General features: G+C 33.1%; 1 protein-coding gene across 1 annotated transcript in view; it reads left to right on the forward strand.

The window, feature by feature from the left end:
- Nucleotides 1–22,851, forward strand: part of LOC118200141 (agrin-like) — a 565,036-nt gene that overhangs the window by 312,349 nt on the left and 229,836 nt on the right. Inside the window, exons 7-10 of the mRNA XM_085810645.1 lie at nucleotides 3,912–4,124; nucleotides 9,294–9,388; nucleotides 16,356–16,470; nucleotides 16,575–16,790. Of these exons, the coding sequence (XP_085666771.1) occupies nucleotides 3,912–4,124; nucleotides 9,294–9,388; nucleotides 16,356–16,470; nucleotides 16,575–16,790 (639 nt within the window). The remainder of the gene's footprint in view (nucleotides 1–3,911; nucleotides 4,125–9,293; nucleotides 9,389–16,355; nucleotides 16,471–16,574; nucleotides 16,791–22,851) is intronic.

The raw sequence follows: 22,851 nt of genomic DNA on the forward strand, positions 1-22,851 counted from the left end.
ACAAGCATATTGTGTTCTTTAATCATGAGTTTAAATATGTGTTATTTAAGTGCGCAAGTGCTGAAATAAAACTTGTTGTAAAAAATCAAAAACAAGTATAAACTATGTCAGTTTTATGTTTGAACTTATTTCTGTGTGAATTTTATTATTATATATTTGGATGTATATCTCAGTATACTGACCGAAACTAAAGAAAATAATTTCATGAATTTTCACGTATTTCTGGTCGTATTTTCCCCGTTTACGAATAACTGTGGTTTTATACAATATAAGAAATAAAAAATAAAGCAACAGTTTCTTTATTTAATCTTGTCCAAGAACTGACATGCCAGTTCCTGTTACCATAACTTTCCTCGATAAAGATGCAATCTCTACAGACAGTCGATTTTAAAGAAATTGGATTTGAAATTTTTATTGCAATTTTTATATTATTTTCTGTCAATTTCATTCATGTAACCTAGTGGGATGTTTCGGAAAAAGCTTCCTGCGGAGTATTTCTTCTAGAGTATAGTAAAGATGGAGATGCGCAGAAATGGGATTTAGTTTTTTTTTGAATAATTAGAGATCTAATTTTACTGTAAATATAAAAATTATACGGTAAAAAATGCACATAAAATTGTTATGTGCACAAATATTTCCTAATTTATTTAATGTAATTTATTCGTATAAAATTTTCTATCGAATTTAATTTATTTACTAGACACTAATTTAAATGAAATGCTTGAATAAGTTATCCGACCGTTTGACAAATAAATATTATAACTATATTACTTATTATAGTTAAATATAAGTAACTAATATTTTATTTTAATTATTTAGTAAATAATAATTTAATATTTCAACTGGTAAATTTTATAAATAAAACAAATTATCTTTATCATTTACCTAAATTATGATAATGTTAATTTATCTAATACGAGTATCTTTTATATAAATTATGTTCATGAGAAAATTCTTATTTTTTTTAACTTTTTTGTATGAATGATATTTAAACCAGCTTTTGCATATGGCTATGTGAGAATAATTAGGTATTCTAAGAATTTAAAAAAATCTTATTCTTTACAAACGTAATAGATTTTTAAAATAAAACGAAATTACTAATTAATTATTATTTAGTTTCTAATTGAAGTATATCACTATTTAAACCTAACTAAGAATTAAATGAAAGTAATATGATATTATAAAACCACTGAAGTTGTTTTAATATAGAATAAAATTCGAATTCTTAAAGCATAAATGTCTTTACTGTAAAATTAAATTTCTAATTGATACTGAGTATTTTCAAATTTGCAAAATATAGCTCTGACTTTCAAATATTAATTTGGCCACCAGCGGCCGAGCGGTAAAGTCGCTGAACACTGGTAGTGCGGTCCGAGGTTCGAATCCTTCGAACGGGCTGGCTGCATGGGTGTTTTCGTGGTTTTCCTCATGTGTAACGTGTATACGAGCCAGTTTCCTTTAGAAAGTCTTCCACGAAGGCATCCCTCCCCTTAGGCAGATAGCCCTCGAGGCTTTGCCATAATCGCATACACACACAAATATTAATTTTAAGAATGTATGAAAGATTCAGGTAATACTGGAGAGAAACGGGAGGGGAAAATGCAGTTAAGTTGTTGGATATTAATCAGTTAATGAAAACACTGAAATTGTTTGTTTACAACAGGAAAACGGAATAGTTGTATTCAAAATTATGTCGGTAATGGTATCAGTCGACACGACTATAATAGCATATCCGATAGGTATCATTGTCGTGTCGAATATGCATGACAGTGACTGCTCGTAGATGGTGTTAGCATGCCAGAATCAAGCACAGGAACACGGTAAGCAGCTCGTCATGATGGAGGTGTTTTACGCCTAAAATATACTGAGAGGGATGAAAGCCATTTATCGAAAGATTCCATCAAAAAAGATCGAATAAGCAGTATGTACTTTTAAGCTTATAACCTTCGTTTTTGCAATTTAGAAAAGTGATTCAGAAATTTAATTTTCAGATAGAGAAAGATATGAAATTCTGTGATATATTCACACAGGACTGAACTGGAATTCGTCTGTATATCGCAGAATTAAATTCTATGATATATTGAAGAATTTGTGATTACAGACATAATCATAAGATTGTCTGGTTTACAGATCGAGAATTTCATAACAAAATATAGTTTTTTTTTAAGTAATGCTGAACTGTTTAAACTTTCCAAAACTGCAGATTTAATATTTCCTTGAAGTAATTGTAACCCCATTCAAAAAATCTGAAATGAAATTTTTAGTACGACTAAGGGTAACATGCGTTTAAGGGAATGATATTACTATTGTTGTAGAAGAAGATTCCAATAAATTATTACATTGCGAGAATCCTTTATTTTAAAACAGTTAAATTTTCTCAGTTAAATTATATTGCATGTATTAGATTGTACAACAGGAAAACGGAATAGTTGTATTCAAAATTATGTCGGTAATGGTATCAGTCGACACGACTATAATAGCATATCCGATAGGTATCATTGTCGTGTCGAATATGCATGACAGTGACTGCTCGTAGATGGTGTTAGCATGCCAGCGTCAAGCACAGGAACACGGTAAGCAGCTCGTCATGATGGAGGTGTTCTTACAAAATTGTGAGAGTTCAGTGAAGTGTTCTAAGAATTTTACTAAGCAACGGAGTCAAACCTATAATAATTCATCGTTGGATGAAAATTTATTACGGTTATAGATGGATATAGTGGATAAAAAGATAGAAATGGAGATAAAGATCTGAATCAGAAGTGCAAAGGATTCTCCTTGCCTGCATTCGGTACTCATGTAAGACGACATTGCAGACACGGAGAACATGATACGCGAACACCTAAACATCACAAAGAAACAAATGTCATCACTATAATATATTAATATTAAATCAACCTATCAGATCTCACTATGGGCTGAAGTTTCACAGAGTTATGCAAGGTATGTTTTGAATAAAAGAAGGATGTATCTGTGCTTGTTGAGAACTTTCTCATCGATTTGACGCTCCTGGGAAAGCATTTCTTCAAGCATATCATTATAGGCGTGACAGCTGGCTACACGTCTGAGTGAAACGAAATTTTTAGATGACAATGAGGTTCTGGCGACAGTACATGAATGGCTAGGGAGCATAGAGTTGTTGCAATACCATTGCGCTTGTCAAGGACTGGCATAAGTGTATTGAAATACACGGAGATGTGTTGAACAATGGTATTGTAATTATTTCAGTGTTTTAAGTAAGTTTTCTAGATAATTTCAGTTTTTTATTGAACTAAGCAATATCTTAGTAGTGTTTCAAAGAAAATGTAGCTTTTTCTTCATAATAATCATCACTTTCTCTCAATAAACGAACACTGAACGTACTATTACAGAAGACAGATCATATTTTCCTTTCGGAAAAAAAATCTGGTTTCTCTTAGCGGAATGTAACATCGGATTAATTTAAACATCGTTAATCATCGAAATCTCTTCCCTCTCTTTTGGATGCTAACTTACTTTTTCGCTTTCCCTTTGTGTGATGAAAATTATTCAATTCTCATCAAATTTAAGAATAAAATGGAATGACACATTGATTTAGACTATAAATAATTTCTAAATAATTCTATGTTTGTATATTTATTTTTTTTCAGATTGTTAATTATTCTATGAAATAATTAGTATAATTTGAATTAACACTGTAATATGCATGATTATGAAACTCGTTCCCTATATCAATGTTTTGCGTATTAATATTTACTAATTACTAATCTTGCAATAATAATATTTTTGCAATTCATTGATAGTCTTGTTTTAACATTTTAGCAACGACTCAGTACATAATGAGAGTGAAGATGGAGAATACATTTTTTTAGGATTTATTGTTCCTTCAGTTTTATTTTCCGGGTGATTTATATTGTATTTTATATTCTTTTTAGGGGAAAGAGGACCTTGTTATCAGTATCATTGCTCTTACGGTGCTCTGTGTGTAGTCAAAGGTGGGTTTCCATCATGCGAATGTCCAACATGCGCTGAGGAGTTTGAACCCGTATGCGGCACTGATGGTATATCATACACAAATAACTGCAAACTACGCAGGGAAGCATGTGAACAGAAATCCGAAATAGCTGTCGCATACGTTGGTTTATGCAGTAAGTCTACCTGAAACTTTATTTCTATGTTAATTTACGACATTCATGTTTTGAAATTCCCTCTGAACATATGTATATACTTGTAAGAAAAATAATATATTTTTTACAGCAGCAGAAGTGAAATCAAAGATTTAAAATTTCAGAATTACTGTACATCACACCTGTAAAATTTCTCTGAGAGAAAAAAAATATATATGCCATTAAATGTAGGAAAATGCACGACTGACCATAAAAATTGCTACATCATGAAAGCTTCATACGACAAACGTCAAATTTGCCTGAACATTTGCTGAGATATGCAATTAGTATTTCAGCGCATGCACCCAAAGCAGGTACGATCAACGCCATCTACACTATGTATAAATTACAGAACGCGTTTTTCATTTGGAAATCGCATTTTGATTCCGGTTGTTTGTGTAACGACGTAAAGGTGTATAATGCCTCGTGTAAGAAGGAGAAATTCCTAACAAGAGATGTCGGAAATTCCTAACAAGAGATTCCTAACAACAGTGACAAGATAGTGGTTTATCGGGACTGCCGTTTATAGTCTTGCGAAATTGCTGCTCGTGTTGGTCGAAATCCCGTGACTTGCACGCGAATCTGGAATCGATGGATCTAGGAGGAAATTATTGAACGCCTGCAACGTATCAGCTGCTTCAGGCCACTAACCTCCGAGAGGACAGATATGGTGCCCTCTCGGCCTTCACATCATGTAAGCCGAGTCAAGAACTTGTCTGTAGGACATGTGTTAGGCTTGTGTGTAGGAAAAATATGTTTGCACGGACATGTATGCTGAAGCAAAACTGTCATATGTTCATTTTCGTAATTATATATTAGGTACCACCCGGTGATGCTGACTGTTAAGCTTCTGCCTCAATTTTGAAAAAGAATATGCCGAGGTGGAACTCTGCGGGTCGGCCAGCCCTCTTTCTCCAATATCAACCTTTCGACAGGACTTTTAGCTCGTCATGTATTCTGAGTGACTGTTTGCCTACAGACACTATACGCTATACAACATCTATGTGTTCTTTGGGATTCAAACCTGCGCACTGGTATGGCAGTCAGTGTTAATAATCACTATATCGGCTAAGCGGCTGTCCGCGATGACATCTGCAATATCAAGGGCTGTTATGGCTGTGACCACTGTTATACGGGTTCACTTGACATTACAGGCGTGTCTGCAGTGGTGCAACGAACTATGACACTGGACACAGATGTGGTACCACGTCCTCCTTTCGGATCCCGGATATCCATACAGCATCGTGATATGTGTATCCGTGTGTGGAGACACTAACGAAGATTCCCAACTTGCATTTGTTAAGGTCATAAGGGCCCCCCAGTCCTTGAGGTGCTGATATGGGTTATCATAGCGTAGGCATCATGATCACGTCTTGTTCGCATAACCGGCAATATGGAAAACCGCCGTTATATTTCTGACGTGTTAAGACTGGCGGTTATGCCCTATTTTGGAGACCGGCATGACTCCATTCTTCAATAAAATAACTCACGGCCGCAAGTTGCCCATGCTGTCATGAGCTTCCTCGATACAAAGGGTGTTCTGGCTCCCGGGGGATCGACGTAGAGAACTCTGCTAAGCTACTGGCTAGGATCTGTACTTGGGCAGTCTCGGTCACAGGGGTATACACATTATGAACTTGGTGGTTCTGAAGGTCCTGGGAAAGGTGACTCATTGGCCGGTCGCGGGGTCTGGCATGTCCTGAGCGTTACTGCTTTGGAAGCCAGGGGTGACAGCCCCCCCGGTTTGCTGGGTAACAACCCACTGCGACGGGCTCACCTGCGCGACTGGCAGGTAGCAAATTAACGACCAGTGCTGCCTGGTGAATTCCAGGTGGTGCGCCAGCCCCTATGAAGGGTCAGTGCGGATGTTGAACCTGCGCACCTGGTCCCGAGGGAAAGTTGGATCTGTAGTACGGACCTACGGAGTCACGTGGAGCAGAGCAGCCAAAATGTTATGTTATGTTATGTTATGATGCTCTGGCCAGCATGTTCTCCAGATCTCTCACCCAACAGTTTGACTGGATGCCCAGCCGCATCACAGCTGTTGTGGCTTCTAGAGGTAGCAACTCTGTGTATGAAATTCTGCCTGCTGTGTACCTCAAATGATCTGAAAATTTAACCATCAATCTATATATAGTTTTCCATAGTTTCAGTGTAGTAATTTTCTTCAGGAAATTTCCTAAAAGTTTTATAAAAACTTAAGGACAGTTTTAGCTCTGGAATTATAGCGCAAATTCACGTATCTTTATAAGAATTTCAAGGCCATACACATTTATAAATATTTAAAAAAAAAGTATTGATTACATTACATATAAAATTTTAATAATCTCTAATCTGTTTATGTTATACGAATGAAAATATGTGCATATTATGCAAATGTAAATTAAGTCTCTAATTTTCATGAATTTACTAAATGTTGCAATAATCTTTAAGCGGAAAATTCTGTATCGCTTTAATATAGAGAATTTATGATTTAGTTTAATTATGCACTACAGATAGAATTTTAAACCTAATGCGCAATGTAATTAACATAAGTAAAATTTAGACATTAATTTAATGCTAAATTTAAAAGTTTAAAACTCTGCGATATATTTACATAGGATCACTACTCTTAATGTTGTTGTTACCAATCTCACCAATCCCACTCATCTGAAAATCGTCAGCACAAGCCACGACATTCATCGCGGCAAGGAGTAAAATGCGTCTGTCATTGGCAAAATCCTTGAGCTCCATATAGGTTACAGCCCGACTTTAGCTATCTTCCGCGCCCAATTTCGAGAGTGGTCACCTCGAGGGAACGGGTCCGAGTGTCCTCCATCCCACTTCGCCTCGATATCTGCATCTAATCATTTGCCAAGGAGTTTGTGAATAATCATGATCTGAACATAGTCTAGATTATGTTCACGCATCCAACAGTACCACGTAGGAAATCGTAATTCTCATCATTGACCAAGACCTTATATATCTGTTAGGTGATAATAGATTTTACCTAGCTTCGTCCCACTTTTGAGTGAGAACTTTCGGGAAGCCTGGTGGAACGTCTCCTATGCGTCTTTTCCCTAGCGCCGGACATGGTATTATTACGAAAGGCATAGCATCATCTATACTGATGTCTGTATTTGCGATCACCAACAATACGGCAGCATACAAACGTATCCTGGTTACAAATGACCGTAGTCACCAAAATCTGCAAGATCCTGGATTCAATATCAGCTCTTGGACAGAGCATTTGTCAAGTTCACTGAACAAGGCATTTCTTTGTGCAAACTTGTATGTCTCATCTAGTATGATTTCGTTTGTGCGGAGTATGTGTGCGTGACTCAGTGCTTTTATTCATGCTTTCTGTTCTCATATATGCATTATGTATATTTTATATATATTTATGTTTTATTATTGTGTTTTATATATTATGCTTTAGGTTTCGTGCTCTGGCATGGTTCTTTGCAGCCTCTGTCCTCAATACAGTAGCTATTGTATCGCCATCTAGACCTTGGAATTTACTTAAATTCATCAATAATCTCTGGATAGGGGAGGTTCTAACACCTATCCTTCTTCACCTATCATCAGTCACTCACGCGGACTTTTAGCTTGCCGATATTTTCAATACAAAGACACTACACATTTATAAACATCCATGTCTTCTCCGGTATTTGGAACCTGTTCCAAACGTTATGATAACCCGTTTCTCAAGCACCGTGGCAAAGAGGGCGACGAACGAATGGTTTAAAGCCTTGAATCATGGTTGATACTTTTCGATGTCTATTTCGATGAGCTAGCTTCATATATTCTCTCAGGTATAGGTTCAAACAAGGCATTCATCTATGCATCTGTCTAGGAATATTAGGTATCGCCGTAACTTGCTAACGAAAGCGAGCTCTTTGGTACGGCAGCCAGAGTCACTAACAACTATCTCGTCTGGACGGCCATATATTTCCACAGGTTGAAGCAAGGCCAGCAAGTATCCATTCACCTAGGCATAATTAGGTATCGCCGGGCTTTCATAACTGCTAAATTTTCTGCCTAGATGTAATTCCGAGGAAGAACAACCGTGGTGGCAGTTCGAGAAGCAGTTTGAGGATAACCCACATTTCTGCCATTACCACCAACTTCTCGAGAGGATTTAGGTTGGAATTAAACTCGGGCCCTTAGGAATGACATTCAGTGATAATAAATATCCCTTCTATCATATGTTCCCACGGTAGCATCAACAGATTTGTGGTGTATAATATTGCTTATGCTCTGGTAGGATACAGTAGAGAGGAAAGAAAAAGAAAAGTTTGTTGTCCGATAATTTATATTGTTTTATGAGAAGAAGTGAATGATAAGTAATATTCATTAAAAATTGTAAAATTCTATACTGCAACGGATTAAAATAATGAAACAATTCGAACTTCTACGGTAAAGTTTTAAAATTTTCCTTAATTTCGTAAATGTTTCACTCTATTTCTCAATTGTTACAATTATTTAAGTTCAAAGAGTTATTTTATTTCATTGAATTTCTACATTATGGAGATGAAAAACAAGTACAAGAGATTATTATTACTTATGTATGAAAAATTTATTTAAATTAAAAATATTCTCCACTTTTGAAGCTTCAGTAAAATCACACGTTGTACATTCACATAATGAATTGAAACAAAGAATATTTGCTGCTCAGCATTTTTTTTTTTTAAATAAACTGAATACAAAACAAACTTTATGTAGTTTATTCAACGCAAAATGTCGATTTATTCAAACGTTTTCGTTATCATATTATTTTGTAATTTTTTTATAACTTTATGTTTCATACAAAACTGTTACATTTCAAAAATATTTAATTTATTTTGAATAGGACTAATAAACATTCTGGAGAAAAGTAGCTAAAATAATTTTAAAAAGGCACAAAAGATAGATTTGTGTGAATATTTAATTTAAGCTAAACATTATTCTGTAATACAGTAATCAAGAAAACAAGAAACTCGTGTATAAATGTTTTCAGAAGTTGCAAGTTATGATAATCTCATCCTTTCAAATCAACGAATTTTCGATGTAAAAGATTACGTTAACAGTGATGTTATTGCTTTTTATAAATCCAGAATATGTCTCAGATATAATACATAGCGAAAGAATAGTTTTGTTTATCACATATTGAAGTGTATTTGTCTTTTTCAGCTGGTTGCGAGAATAAACGGTGCGAATACTATGCTGTGTGCGAGAGTGATGGTAGAGGAAACGGAAAATGTGTTTGCCCTCAGTCCTGCATAAAGGTGAAGTTTTAATATTAAAATTTATTTTAATATAACTTCTTCCTGCCTAATTATTCATGAAAGTTTTCGATTCCATGTATTATGCAGTATTTACTTAGATATTTGATTTAGGAATACTTTATATGAACTCTCCTGAATATTGGATGAAAATAATTTTCAAAGGAAGATGGCTTATGTTTTGCATAATAACCCTGTTAGTAATTTGTTTTTATTCAGGAATCTTTATAACGATCAAAAAGGCGAATCATCATTAATTTACTTTATCTAATTTAATTAATTATTATATGGCAAACAATTATAAACCCCGTAATTAATAATCAAAAGTTAATATTATTTAGTATCCCCTACAGCTAAGAATTATATTAATTTATCTAATCTAATGAGTAATAATAAATTATTGAAAGGTTAAAAGCAAATAGAAAAATAAAAAAGGAACAAAGACATTTCTCAGATCTAATATGCATAGAAAGAGCTTCTTATTTCAGTGAAATTTAATTACTTAGTCAAGACAAATCTAACAGACATAAAAAATAAATTTGTAATATTTGTAACTTTTTTAATTTATTAACTCATGTTTCTCAAGAAAACTGACTCGCAGTCAGTTTGAAAAACTTAATGCAGTATTCAAAAACACGATATTGCATTAATGAGTTTAAACATACATTTGTTGTCTGTTATTAACCAAGGGCCATGAATAGAGTAACATTTGTTTCAACAGCAAATTTTTGAAAAAAAGATTAAAGGATGAAAGGAATCAAGTCTGCAGCTGTATATTTAGAATCATGAACGCCGATCAGGATTCCAGTTAGTTACTTATTCCATTTAAAATTTGAAACTGACTACTGGCGCTTATAAAGATAAGGAAATCTCATCTAACTGTGATGGATATTGATGTGAAGCACTGCAAGCTTGTGTTTCCTAGAGAAGCTTGCGAAGAGAATGATATGAATTCATACCCTTAGGACTGTTACTTGAAGCAATGAATCATCAGGGATAAGCTGTTAGCAGTCCATTACCAATGCAGAAGGTTAAATTGATTATATGGTAGGAAACGAGCTATTCTGTTTCCTTTCGGAAACTGGTTAATATAGCTCTTAATTCTGTGTAATCCAATGGTTCGGTTCCCGCTTTAAACGCTCCTTTTTTGCTATCTTCTAAATTTATGAATTTCTTTCTCAAAATTAAAAATCTTGGTAGAAAATTGAACAGCAGTTATATTTTAATTTAAGTTGATTAAAATCTCAAATACTTTCAAAAATACTCTCAAGTCAAGAATATCAAAAAGTGGAAAGATTAACTCCTTGAAAAGTAATGAACCTGAAGAAAAAAAAAAAAACTGGACTTTTGAGTGGTTCTCTGTCGTTTCCAGAGCCGATTAGATTTTTTATCAAAATTATTTTGCTTGAAAAATTCTTAAAATATTTAAGATCTATATCAGACGAGATACAAGCAGAGCTTGCTCTATCGACCGTGCAATGCATGCATTTGCGCGGATCGGCTAGTTTAGTGAGGGAAGTTTTTAATTTGAAAAAAATTATGTATTAACTTGCAGGTAAGTGGTAAACTATCGAAGAAGTAAACTTTTGAACCTGAGGGATAGAAATCTTTTGGCCGTCTTGCTCACAAATTATTCAAACAGATATTCCAACATCTAGAAAAGAAGTGCCAGAACTTTGCAACTTCGAAAGCAGAAATAATTCTTAAAATTTTCTTGCCTGTTCATGCTTGGATAATGGTGGAAAAGAAGTACATAAGCAAAAGAGCATTTAAGATATGACTGGTTCAAGTCCGTTCAAATGCAGGCTACAAGGAACTTCTCTCTGACGTCATTTTATATGATTCTAAAGTCTGCCATTTTTTAGAACATTCTATTCGTTTTTTCCTCTGTCCAATGGCCAAACATTTGCTCATTAAGCTTTCGTCAGAAATGGCCAAATCCATCAAGCATTTATTTTGCCATTTCATAGCCGAAAATGCTGTCCAGAGTGGGGACTGATATCACACAGGCGAAGAGAAAGAAGGAAAGGCAACGTAGCTAGCCAAGACATACATAGGAGTCGAACCTACAGCCTTGGATAGTAAAGTGATCTTAAACGGTATATATTGACGGTCTCAAGCGGTCTCTCAAGAGAGATTTTTGAAGCTGTCTTGAGAACGCTGGTTATAGTAGAAAACATATACATTCGTCAAAGAATATAGCTCTATCATTCCTAGCAGTAATAGTATAGATTCTAATTAAAGGAAATATGAATATTGCTGAGGAAAATAGACAGAGCAGGAAAAAAGATAAGAATATTTCAACTTTAGATTTTTATTTAAAAATCAAACACTATACTTGCTAGTAATACGACGATCAATAGGAACAGATTCCATAATAACACCAACCTTATCCCCCCCCCCCACTTTCTGTCTAAGAAAAGCAAAAACAAAAATGCTCAATTATCTCTGAGCAGGAGCATAGAAAGCAATTGTCATGAGACATTCTGCTCAGCTGCAAATTGTCAGCAGCCAAATTTTCATGTCCCTGGAGAAAGTTTCTGTATAACTTGTATTCAGCACGATCGTTTAGCTTCTACGTTTTACTAATATTATCATTATCAATGTTTGTATTAAATTATTTATTTGGTTCTGGGAAAGGATTCACATTTAACAGTGCCTCGAGTTCTTCTAGATAATGAAACTAATAAATTTAAACACATCATCCTTACAGTAAAATGCTCCCAATCCTCCAAAATGAATTTTATCATCCAGAAATATACTTCTAATGACTATTTTATTATTATTACTCCACCTTGAGGGCCTTTTCTGTGACTTTTAATGCTTTATTAATACTAATTATCCAATGATTTCTTTTCTCTAATCATGTATACATCCTATAAAAAATGAGCTATTGTTCAGAAAAATTCAGATCCACTTCAGGTTACAAAATCAAACTTTATCATTCGTTTTTTTCCCCTTCTGATGATTTTATATCTGTAATTTTGCGTTAATAATGATTGCAACTTGGATTTTAAAGTGAAGCTTTAAATGTAGAGATTAATCAAATGACAATTAAAGTTTTGCTGTACATCATTTGTATTGCTAATTAATAGTCATTACTCCTATCAACGAAATGATTTTTATAAACCTATAACAAAATTTTATTTGAATTTTTTAAACAATGCCAAATGTCTTTTAGTGGGCACTTAGAGATATGCTCGCAGGCTTATAGCTAAACTGTGGAAGGAGTTTCACTGCGTATTTTTATGCTCTGTGTCTTATTGTACATTTTGTTTAAGGACAGATTAAATTTTATCATTTCATGAAACAAAAATAACACTTCGAAGAGAAAGTTGTTTGTGAAATGTAAAATTGTACGCATTGTTTGCTATTTTAAAATTTTCTTAAAGCATAATGTTTTGTCGAAATTACATAGTATTGTTTATTTCAACGATATCTAATATTTACTAGAACTCTTATTTCAGTAAAGTAACTGAGTAATACATGAAGTTACAATAAGTAACTATAAAGTTTTTATTTACTTGAGGTAATGTAGAAAATTGTAACTGTAAATTTTTTATATTTATAATATTTACCGCTAATATTATAACAACAAAGCATAATTATTTAATTTTCTTTTAATCTGCTACACAAAATAAATAATGTGTTTTAGTGTGATATATTTTGATGGAGCTTTAAAATTCCTTTCCATATACAAAAAGAGTATTGTATTCACTTGTGAAAGAACAATTTAGTTTTAATTCCATTTTGTATAAAGAACAAGTATTATTTCTTTCCAGATCTTATTTAAATTTAACGTAGAATTTTTAAAATTAGGTAATCAAAATTAAAAAAAGAGCAGACAATCAATAAAAATAAGAATGATAAATATTATATTCGTGCTAACGAAACGCTAGCTACACTCACAAAGCACGAACCGGAAATGATGCAGAGTCTTTTCCCCTACTCCTACCGCATACCTACTTTCAAGTACCATACCTACAAATCCTGAACTCTTCCAACAAACAAAAGCGGCCGTTCCGGACTTGAGCGCCTTCTGGAAATATCTCCGATCTCACGCTGAACTAACAACTCGCAACAACAATAATTAAATAACTGAGAGAAGATGCTTTCTCTCCGGCCTTATATAGTTTTCAACCGACCGCCGAAAGTATTTCTAGTACTTTTTGCTTCTCAAAATTAATGGAAAGTAATATGAGGGTCGAATTACGGTTACAGCTAATATAGTGATCAATTGCATTTATTAAATTACAATACCTATTATAGTGATACAGGGATCGGACCCAGATGGGTCAAAGACAAATTTGGCGACTTTTATTGATTTCTCGCAAAATTTGGTGACGTAATCAAACCGTAACAAAACCGACGTAGCTAAAACATAACAAAAAGTCACCAAAACTGTTGTCAACTGGGTTATATCTTGCCAAATTACCCAGATACCCATTTACTCAATGTTAAGCGGACTTGCCACCTATTCTACTTTTCAGGCGTAGCTTCTCTCTATATCACATTATTCGGATTTAATTTTCAATAGCGATTCAGTTTTTGATATTTCGAATTGATCAGTCCGTATGAACTGTATTTCAAGAACGTCCTTAAAGCTCATGTAATTCCTCAAAGAGAAAAATTAAGATTTAACATCCAGTGATTCCATGTTAAAATAGCTTATGAATTTAAACGCTGTTACGTCCGGAAGTTCATGCTAATTGTTTTCAGATGGTAAATTTCGATAGATAATAACGTGTACATAATTTCCATAATATTAACACGTAAGGAAGTAATATTTGCATTAAATAAATCTTCATGGAACTGTCCTTTGTAATGTTTGGTTCTATAGCGAACGCAAAAATTGTATAATATCGAAATTTAAAAGAGTAATAATGAATAAAAATATTGAATAATATAAATAATGAAAACCTAACTCTGATTGCATTGATTTTAAAACCTATTATGAATGTATACTACATACTCCATAAAATGAGATTTAAAAACCTGGAGAATCTGTTCTATACTTGATTCTATTTGGGAATAATCTTAATGAATAACTTAATATGGTCTGGCTCTTATACGAAGCATGAAATTAGACCAGAGTCCTGAAAGACAACTGGTGAGTTTTCACAATGCCTTGCAAGTACCACAGAGACAGAGAAAGTGTGTAAAGGCAGGCACCTCTTATTAATCCAAATAACGTTTAATAGTCGGTACCGATTTGTGCTTACAGAAGCCAATAGTTTGGGCTTGAAATAAAGATAGCAGATAAATTAAAATTACTATAAGTATAGTCTAACGGCTTCAGAGCATAGCGCGCAAGCTGGCTCTGACGAAGTCGGCGTTAGCAAGCCTAATGGCAAGAATAACTCAACGCTACAGAATATTGATCCCTAGAGAATCAAAATTAGCAACGTGGCCTTAAAGCAGACAGAACACGCAAACAGGCAGATTTCACCCTTCAGGACCTTCCTTTAAATACTTTCTTCTTACTACCTAATATGAACATCACATGAGCTAGAAATTTACATTCTGGCAGGGAAATGGAAACGAGGCTGATAGAAAAGGAAATTAACATAAAATAACAGGTTAGAAACTTGTATGATACTCTATTACTTAATGGACATTTTCAGAGCTGGGCGAAATTAAAACCTTTAAAACTGGTTGTGAAACGCACTGGATAACATCTGTTAATAGGAAAGGATTTTTCAAAATAATGGAACACCTAAAAATAAGACAGTGTAGACGTTAATATCGTGTGAAATGTTTTATGTCCAAAACAGCTTGAAATCATTTTGGCAGGCATAGAAGTTATGAAGAACGGTTAACAGGTTTTTACACTTTCATTTATCAGAAACTCTCCCATTCTTTCAGAGTTGCTAAGAGAGTAAAGCGGGATCTCACTATAATTCTAGTACAGATCGTGTGTTTGCATGATATTTAAGTCAAAAATATTTAAGTTATTATTATTCCAATTGATTGTGGAAAGCATGGAAAATATGAAATTTGATCTTCATATTCTGCAAAGTACAACTGAAAAATTCGACTTTAGTGAAAGGTGTTATTATTATTCTGAAAAATGGAGTTGACCGCAGGAAAGCATTGCTGCCCATTGAATGGATGCGATTGTTTAATTGGACTTATTAGATAATTGGAATAATGATAACGGCCCAAAGCCTAGGTGAATCTCCACCATATTTTACTGTAGGAATGCAGACAAGAATGCTGCTGTGTGCCACCCATAAACTCCTCTTGGAGTAGGAAATAATATGACGATTGATTTGTCTGAAACCATCTTTTTTTTCGTTGATCAACATTTCAAGATTCATGTTCCTGGTACCACTGCGGTTTCTAATTTGCAGTTATTTGTGAAACATAAAATTTTGATATAGCATTTATGCGGTAAATACTTCGCTTCTGTGGTTTCCTTCGCATTGTATATGTTAAAACTGGGCTTTGTAAATATATAATTAAGCTCAAGTCACTTTTTTCGTAATATCGTTTTTCTTTTTGAGGTAGCAATCTCTTTAACGTCTTTCCGGCTCTGTCAGTAAGTTTCGTTTCTCTCCCAAAACTGTGTCTCGCATACGATATTTTCGAAAGATATGTATACTATCATGATTTTAGGCAGAGTATCCCTCGGTATCCACAACAACTACTACTGGAATTACATATACACTAGCAATTTGGGCACGAACAATCTGTCCTTTTTTTTAGTCATGTCACTCATTTTCCGTGACTACGAACTACATTTTACAAACATAACTAAAATCTTCTATTTAACACTAACTTTGAAAATATATGTAAAATAATCTTACAAAAAAGTACTAGTTGTTTTTATAATTTACTGCAGAAGAAAAGAAAAATTAGTAGTTTAAGCATAGTGTTTCCTTTGTATTTTACAACCTCTTTATAACTTTTTCAAAGTATTGAGTTTACTGTCTCAATTTCCTAAGAATATAGAGATTTTTCTGACTAGGTAGAGGCTCTTATATGTGGCACTGATGAAGTTACTTACCAAAATGAATGTGAGATGAGAGTGGCGGCTTGTAGGAAAGCACAATATGTGATGGTTGTATCTAAAGGACCATGTGGTAAGTGAGCAAATCGTTAAATTGTGCTTTCAGTCCATGATATTATTTGGTTTATTTTCTAAATGTACATACAGCTTCGTACATGTTTTAAATTATTTCTGTAGATTTGTGTCAGCACGTGCACTGCAAATACGGCGCTAGATGTGAGAATGGACGTTGTGTCTGCCCTACCGACTGCCCCCAGGTGTCTGAGACCGTCTGTGCAAACGATGGAGTTACGTACCAAAATGAATGCCAGATGCGCCATGCGGCTTGTTTGCATGACCAAGAATTAAATATGCTGTTTTACGGAGAATGCGATGATGTTGGCGAGTCTCAAGGTTAGTTGGAGATTTCGATCTATATTTGTTATAGAAAGGAAGTAAATTAAAAAATATATTATATTTGCCGAGAGTAGGTTAATTTTCAAATAATTTTCCATCGAAATAATATAAGATACTGATTTTTAGTAAACTTACGTTTTTCGTTAACGTATCAATCACTCTAGCATTTGACGTATTGTCAATAGCTGTCCAATACCATGAATTAGTAAAATTACTGTTTTGAAAAAAAAAAAAAAAGGCTTCTAAGTATCTGAAAAGTGTCTGATTTTAAGAATAATGAGGTATGTCTTCTGCTTAATAATACTTTTGCATGACACCTTTCTCTGTCTCCGTTCAAGATAAAATAAAATATAGAAAAACGACCTACAAATTTCATGTTTGTCGAAACAGCAAAGTATGTAAATTTATGGGATTATGATGAAGTATGTCAACCATTATTGGAGAAGTCAGAGAACAAGAATCAGTTGTATATTTATAGAAGTATCAAAGTTTTCAACAACTGGCACAAAAGTATAAACCGATACTAATACAACGACAGAAAGATATGAGCCAATACTAGCATATGTATCATAAAAATTCCTGATGTCACTTTCGAATTTAGTAAAACACAATTGTTTTGACATTCATATTCGATTTAGATAAAATGCGCCATTTTCAGGACATAAGATAAAAATTTAGATTTTTCATTTTTGTTGCTTCAAAATAAGGAACAGTCTTACATTAGGTTCCGCCAGTGGTCAAGTGATTAAAAGTGCCGAATACTGGCAGTTCCAGCCTCAGGCGAACTGGCTAGCTGGATTTCTCGCTTTCATGGTTATCTCTATGTGCAACGTGAATTAGAGGCAATTTTCCTTAGAATGTCCTTCAGGAAAGCATCCCTTTTCTTAAGTAGCCAACCCTAGTGTGCTTTGTTCTATTTAAATCACGTAATATAATGTCTAACATTAGCCTGTGATAAAATATTTTTAAAAAAATAATGGGGGTGGGAATTCCTGAAAATTTGAGATGCACTATTGAATGAGAATTTGAATTCACCAAAACAATGTTGGAAGCATGATTTAGGGCGATGTTACATTTTAGAGCAATGTTACGTTTTCGTGACTGACTGTGCTTTAGAGACCATAAATCCTCATAAATTTTGCCGGTAAGAATGATAGTATGATGTTAGGAATTTATGGATATTTATGGTACATTATTTTTAATGATTAATTGGTCGAAAAATGATTAAGATGTACCTACTTAAATGCGATTAGATAGCTAAAACCTTTTTCAGTCAGAACATTCAGCTACAGAGTTTCACAACGTGGTAGTTTACTAATACACTGGTTCTTTAAACCATTCCGCTGTAGAATAAGCTTGATCTAATTATGCACATTTTGTTTCTGCATATAAAACATGGATACATGATTCTGAGAAATACACTGCTCAGTTTCGATCACTGATGAATTTCAAGAAAATGTTTTTCTTTATTCGTCTGTTTCTTCTGTGATCAGTTTTAACAACCACGATTTATATAATATTCACGGGCATGCAAGAAAACCTGCGAAAATTTCTGAAGGCTGTACCTGAAAACCTGCGAAAGCCACATTTATAAACATTTTCAAATAAATGAATGAATCAGTAAATCGTAGAAGTGTTCGCATTTTCCATAAAAGATGTCAACAAGGGAATCCTACTTCGTGCATAATGCATTTTGAATTTCGTTCGAACATGAAACAGAACAGTTCGAACAGAATATGTGCTTTTTGAAGCAATTTCTTTTTCAGTTTTTGAAAAGCGAATGACATTTAAGAAAGTATGCAATATAAACCTGGGGTAAGAAATAAATAAATGGGCATTAAAAAAAAAAAGAAAATGAAAGCTCTGAAATATTAACTAAGAATAAAAAGCAGAATTTTACATCCTAATATGGGTACATTTAACGTACATTTTACACAAAAGTACACACTGCGGGAAAAATGACTTTTATGTATGTACCGTTTCAGTGGGCGACTGACGAAATTCAACTTGCGTTTTTCATGTCTTGAAAGCACGACTGAGAATATACATTAGATTTATATATAGCATTGCTCTAACATAGGTATTTTGACACAAAATCAGACTTTTTCTGATTTGCATTTTTAATTTTTCTGAAATATGAAATAACATACGCTGTTTTTACTTCCTTGTACGAAGTAAAAAGGAAGTATTGTAATCGCGAAATGTTTCAGGCAGCATTTTCAACAAAAATGTCCATTTTGACCGCTTTCGAATGCAATTTAAAGATGTATTTGCGTGATATCTGTACTTAAGGACAGAATAAAAGACGCTTTTCCTCCAAAGAATTATAAAACTGCTTTAAAATGAATTCTGAAGAGAATGTTTTCGTGGCGTCTGTACAAACGTACATACGTATGTATCTCGCATAACTCAAAAACGAGTAGCCTCAGAACGTTGAAATTTTGTATATAGCACTGCTATAACAGTTAGATGTGCACCTCGTATTTTGGTTGCAATCGGTCGCACCAAACGTATCTAAATATATTTATATATATATCCAATATGTTACCCGGCTCAGTGATCTCAGTTTCTTTACTCTTATATGTTTGTGAATTGTACATTTCTTTGCTTTAAAAATGATTGAATTATGTTGTTCTTATCTTCCGGTTAAGATTTTTATGCCTTTAGTAAATCTGTATGCAATATTTTTAGAATTATCAATAATTTTAAAATTGTTTAAGTGACGCTAAACCTAATAATTTTTCTGATGGCGGCCATTGCTTGTTTACATTTGAAACAGCAGAGTAGTGGATTTGTTTACAATTTAGAGAAACGTAGCTTCGCAACAACAAAGATAACGCCTTCATTTATTATTGCGAATTAAATCATGCTTAATCATTTTTGGAATTTTTTCGAGAAAATAAGTGTTTAAGATTTACTTCGTAATTTTTAATACAGATATTTTGGGTTTTTATGTATTTTTGCCTTGTCGTGAAGTAAGAACTGAATTAATTGAATGAGAAATACTAAATCGTCTGGGAAAAACTGTTTCTTTTTTTATTTTGCTTGCTTAATTTCTTTTATACATCGTTCTAGCTTTATTATAGTATTTGAATAGAACATGTGGCAACGATTAGATAATTCTTCAAATGATATAAATTTTGTGCATTCTGAGTTATAATATGAACGAAATATAATATTGTTAAGTGAACCTAGCGCCAGAGTGTCGCTATGGTAAACAAATCGAGTGAATTTTAAAGAATGCATTTATTCTATTGTGGTTTATGCGCTGTCGGCCAATTAGGTTTAATTCAATCCAATAAGTTTAAACGAAATGCAAGAAGAAATGGGTATCATTTAATATTCCGTACAAGGAAGTCATGTGGTGTACACATCAGATTTTTTTCATATTTCGATTCTACGGCTCAAATTATGCTCGTATATGAAATTTTGTAAATCTTCTGAGAAACTTACTGAGGAATTCAAAAGTTAATTTTGGTACACGTTTTTTCAGTTTGCACAAACAATAATTCACTTGGTGAAATTCTTAATTTATAGTAACTTATTTTCTTTTACCTTTTCTCACTGTGCAAGAGCGGAAATAAAATTGCATCGTTCATTCTTTCAAGTAATTTTAACTAAGTGCGTTATTATTGTATATAACAAATACGCCAAATTTCAAAACTCGCCGAAATATAAATTCACGTATATCTTTGGAAATTTTTAATAAAAAAAAATTATTTTTTGCCGTATGCCCAGAAATACATCTACTTTAAGGAGATAGTGAAACTTTTATAGGTTATAGTTCAAAAATGTTTTCGAAAAATTTATAAAAACTACAAAAATTAAAAAAAAAAAAAAAAAAAAAAAATCAGAAAATATTTTCGAATTTTATTTGGATTGAAGCGAAATTCGAACTGCGAAATAAAGAATCAGGTAAGTTTAATAAAAACAGAAATATTAATAAATATAGCATACCGAAGGAGCTAAAAATCTGAGAGGTAATGTTTTAAAAATGTTGAGAAAATGATAATTTAACTACAATATCAGTTAATAGAAACAGGTAACATTTCATTTAATTTTATATCAATTATCAGTTTTTACTGCCATGGGAAAGTAAATAATTTTTATTAAATTGTTAAAAGAAATAATGCATGAGAAATAAAAACAGAGTCATTTAGCAGTTTGTCATTTTCTCCCACTAAGATGGTACAGATAAATGAATGATTATTTCGATTTTAAATTAGATTTCAAAATACAGTCTGAGTGTTCCACTAGCTGCTCATGCATTTATTTAAATTTTCAAAGATTACTACTTTTTAAAATTCTTTTTGGTTTTGAAGTGGCTTTTTAATCACATGAAATATTTGTTTTTGCATTCTTTACTCATCTAAGTCATTTACTTATTGAAAAATCAGTTAAAATTTTATTTTCCTTTTACCAGGCGCAGGGTATATTTAAAAGTAATTAAGACTTGTTCGCCAAAGATAACAGTTGATCAACATGAGTTTTCGGCAGGATTTAATCAGATTTTTCGTTTTCCATTGATGATATTTATATGTAAAATACGATACAAGCTTCCGTTTCAATAACTGAGAAACAAAATCACTTTCATTTTAAGAAGTGTGGTTATAATTATTACAAATTCAAAAACATGCGTTGACATCAGACATGTCAAGACAGAAACAAATAATTTTACATTTTATTTTTGTTTATATTTATATTGTTAATATTCAATTATGTTTAAGTCTAGAAGTTTGCTTTCAAGACCCGAAATTCTTATTTTTCCTAATCAACTTACAAATAAATATTTGCGCTTATTATTGTTTTATAATAATAACAATGAAGCAACTTAATGATGCATTTAAAAGGCAGAAAAAGTGTGTTTTCTTACTAGCAATTTCAGTGGGTATTTCCTAACTGTGAGGAAACTTTTCTTTATCCCACAAAATTTGTGTTACACTTAGCTTCATAAGTAGAAGTTTTCCAAATATTTCATCAGTATTATCTCAGTGTATGAAAATATTAAATTAAAAGGAAAAATTGCTTACGTTAATGTTTCGTGAATAGGGTTTGGTTTCTTTGATTATGGCAAAGCACTCGATGTCTATCTGCCTAAGGGAAGGGATGCCTTCGTAGAGGACTTTCTAAGAGAAACTGGCTAGTATACATGTTACACATAGGGAAAACCACGAAAATGCAAATGCAGCCGGCTTGTTTGCCGGATTCGAACCTGGGAGCGAACTGCCAGTGTTCAGCGACTTTATCGCCCGGCTGCTAGTGGGTCATCTTCTCAAGGATAGACTGTTGTAATGACCTAAAACGAAATTGTTTCTTTCATAGAGCTTGTTTTAAACTTATAGTATAACAAGACCAACTGAAATACATTTGGAAAAAAAAAAAAAATTGAAAGCTTTGAGAATTTATATTACGCCTAAAGGGGCGGTTTTTTTTTAATGTTTTGTGTGCTGCCTTTATTTATTAAATATCATGTTCTTCACACTTAAACCATAAAATTCAAGTCAACAGCAATACCACAAAATATTTAATAGAACATATCTTTAGAATTTCCGATACACAGTCTCGCGCGCTGGGGATAAAAATGCTTTTTTCGTACAGTGTTGTCATTGCTCTCTTTGAAATCCCTGAGTTTCTTAATCAAAAACGCATAAATGTTTTACAAAATATGAAACAGATAATAAAACAAATTCCAAATTTGGGTATCCAGATGCCCATATTCGGGTGAAGACACACGTTATTCAAAATTTGGTGGCCGTTATTTTATCACAGTGCGAGAAATATAGATAAATTTATGCAGATTCTTCCTTATTTAATAATACAGGGCTCTAATGTTTGATGGCAACAATTTAGAAAGTGATTCGTCGTTTATAGTGAATCGAAGCAAAATGCTAAAACGAAATTAATAGCTCTTCCGGGCAAATTGCCCATTTGGGCTAAAAAAAAAACATTTTAGTTGGAATTGCTAAAAAATAAATTTCTATCCATTTAATAGAAAGGAAGACGAATTATTTGAGCTATTTTGAAAAGTATTTATCTCACTTCGTTAATTGAAAAGTCG

The sequence above is a fragment of the Stegodyphus dumicola genome, chromosome 2 (assembly GCF_044657685.1).
Source record: "Stegodyphus dumicola isolate Sdum_Otavi_A_Nest chromosome 2, ASM4465768v1".
NCBI classification, from domain to species: domain Eukaryota; kingdom Metazoa; phylum Arthropoda; class Arachnida; order Araneae; family Eresidae; genus Stegodyphus; species Stegodyphus dumicola.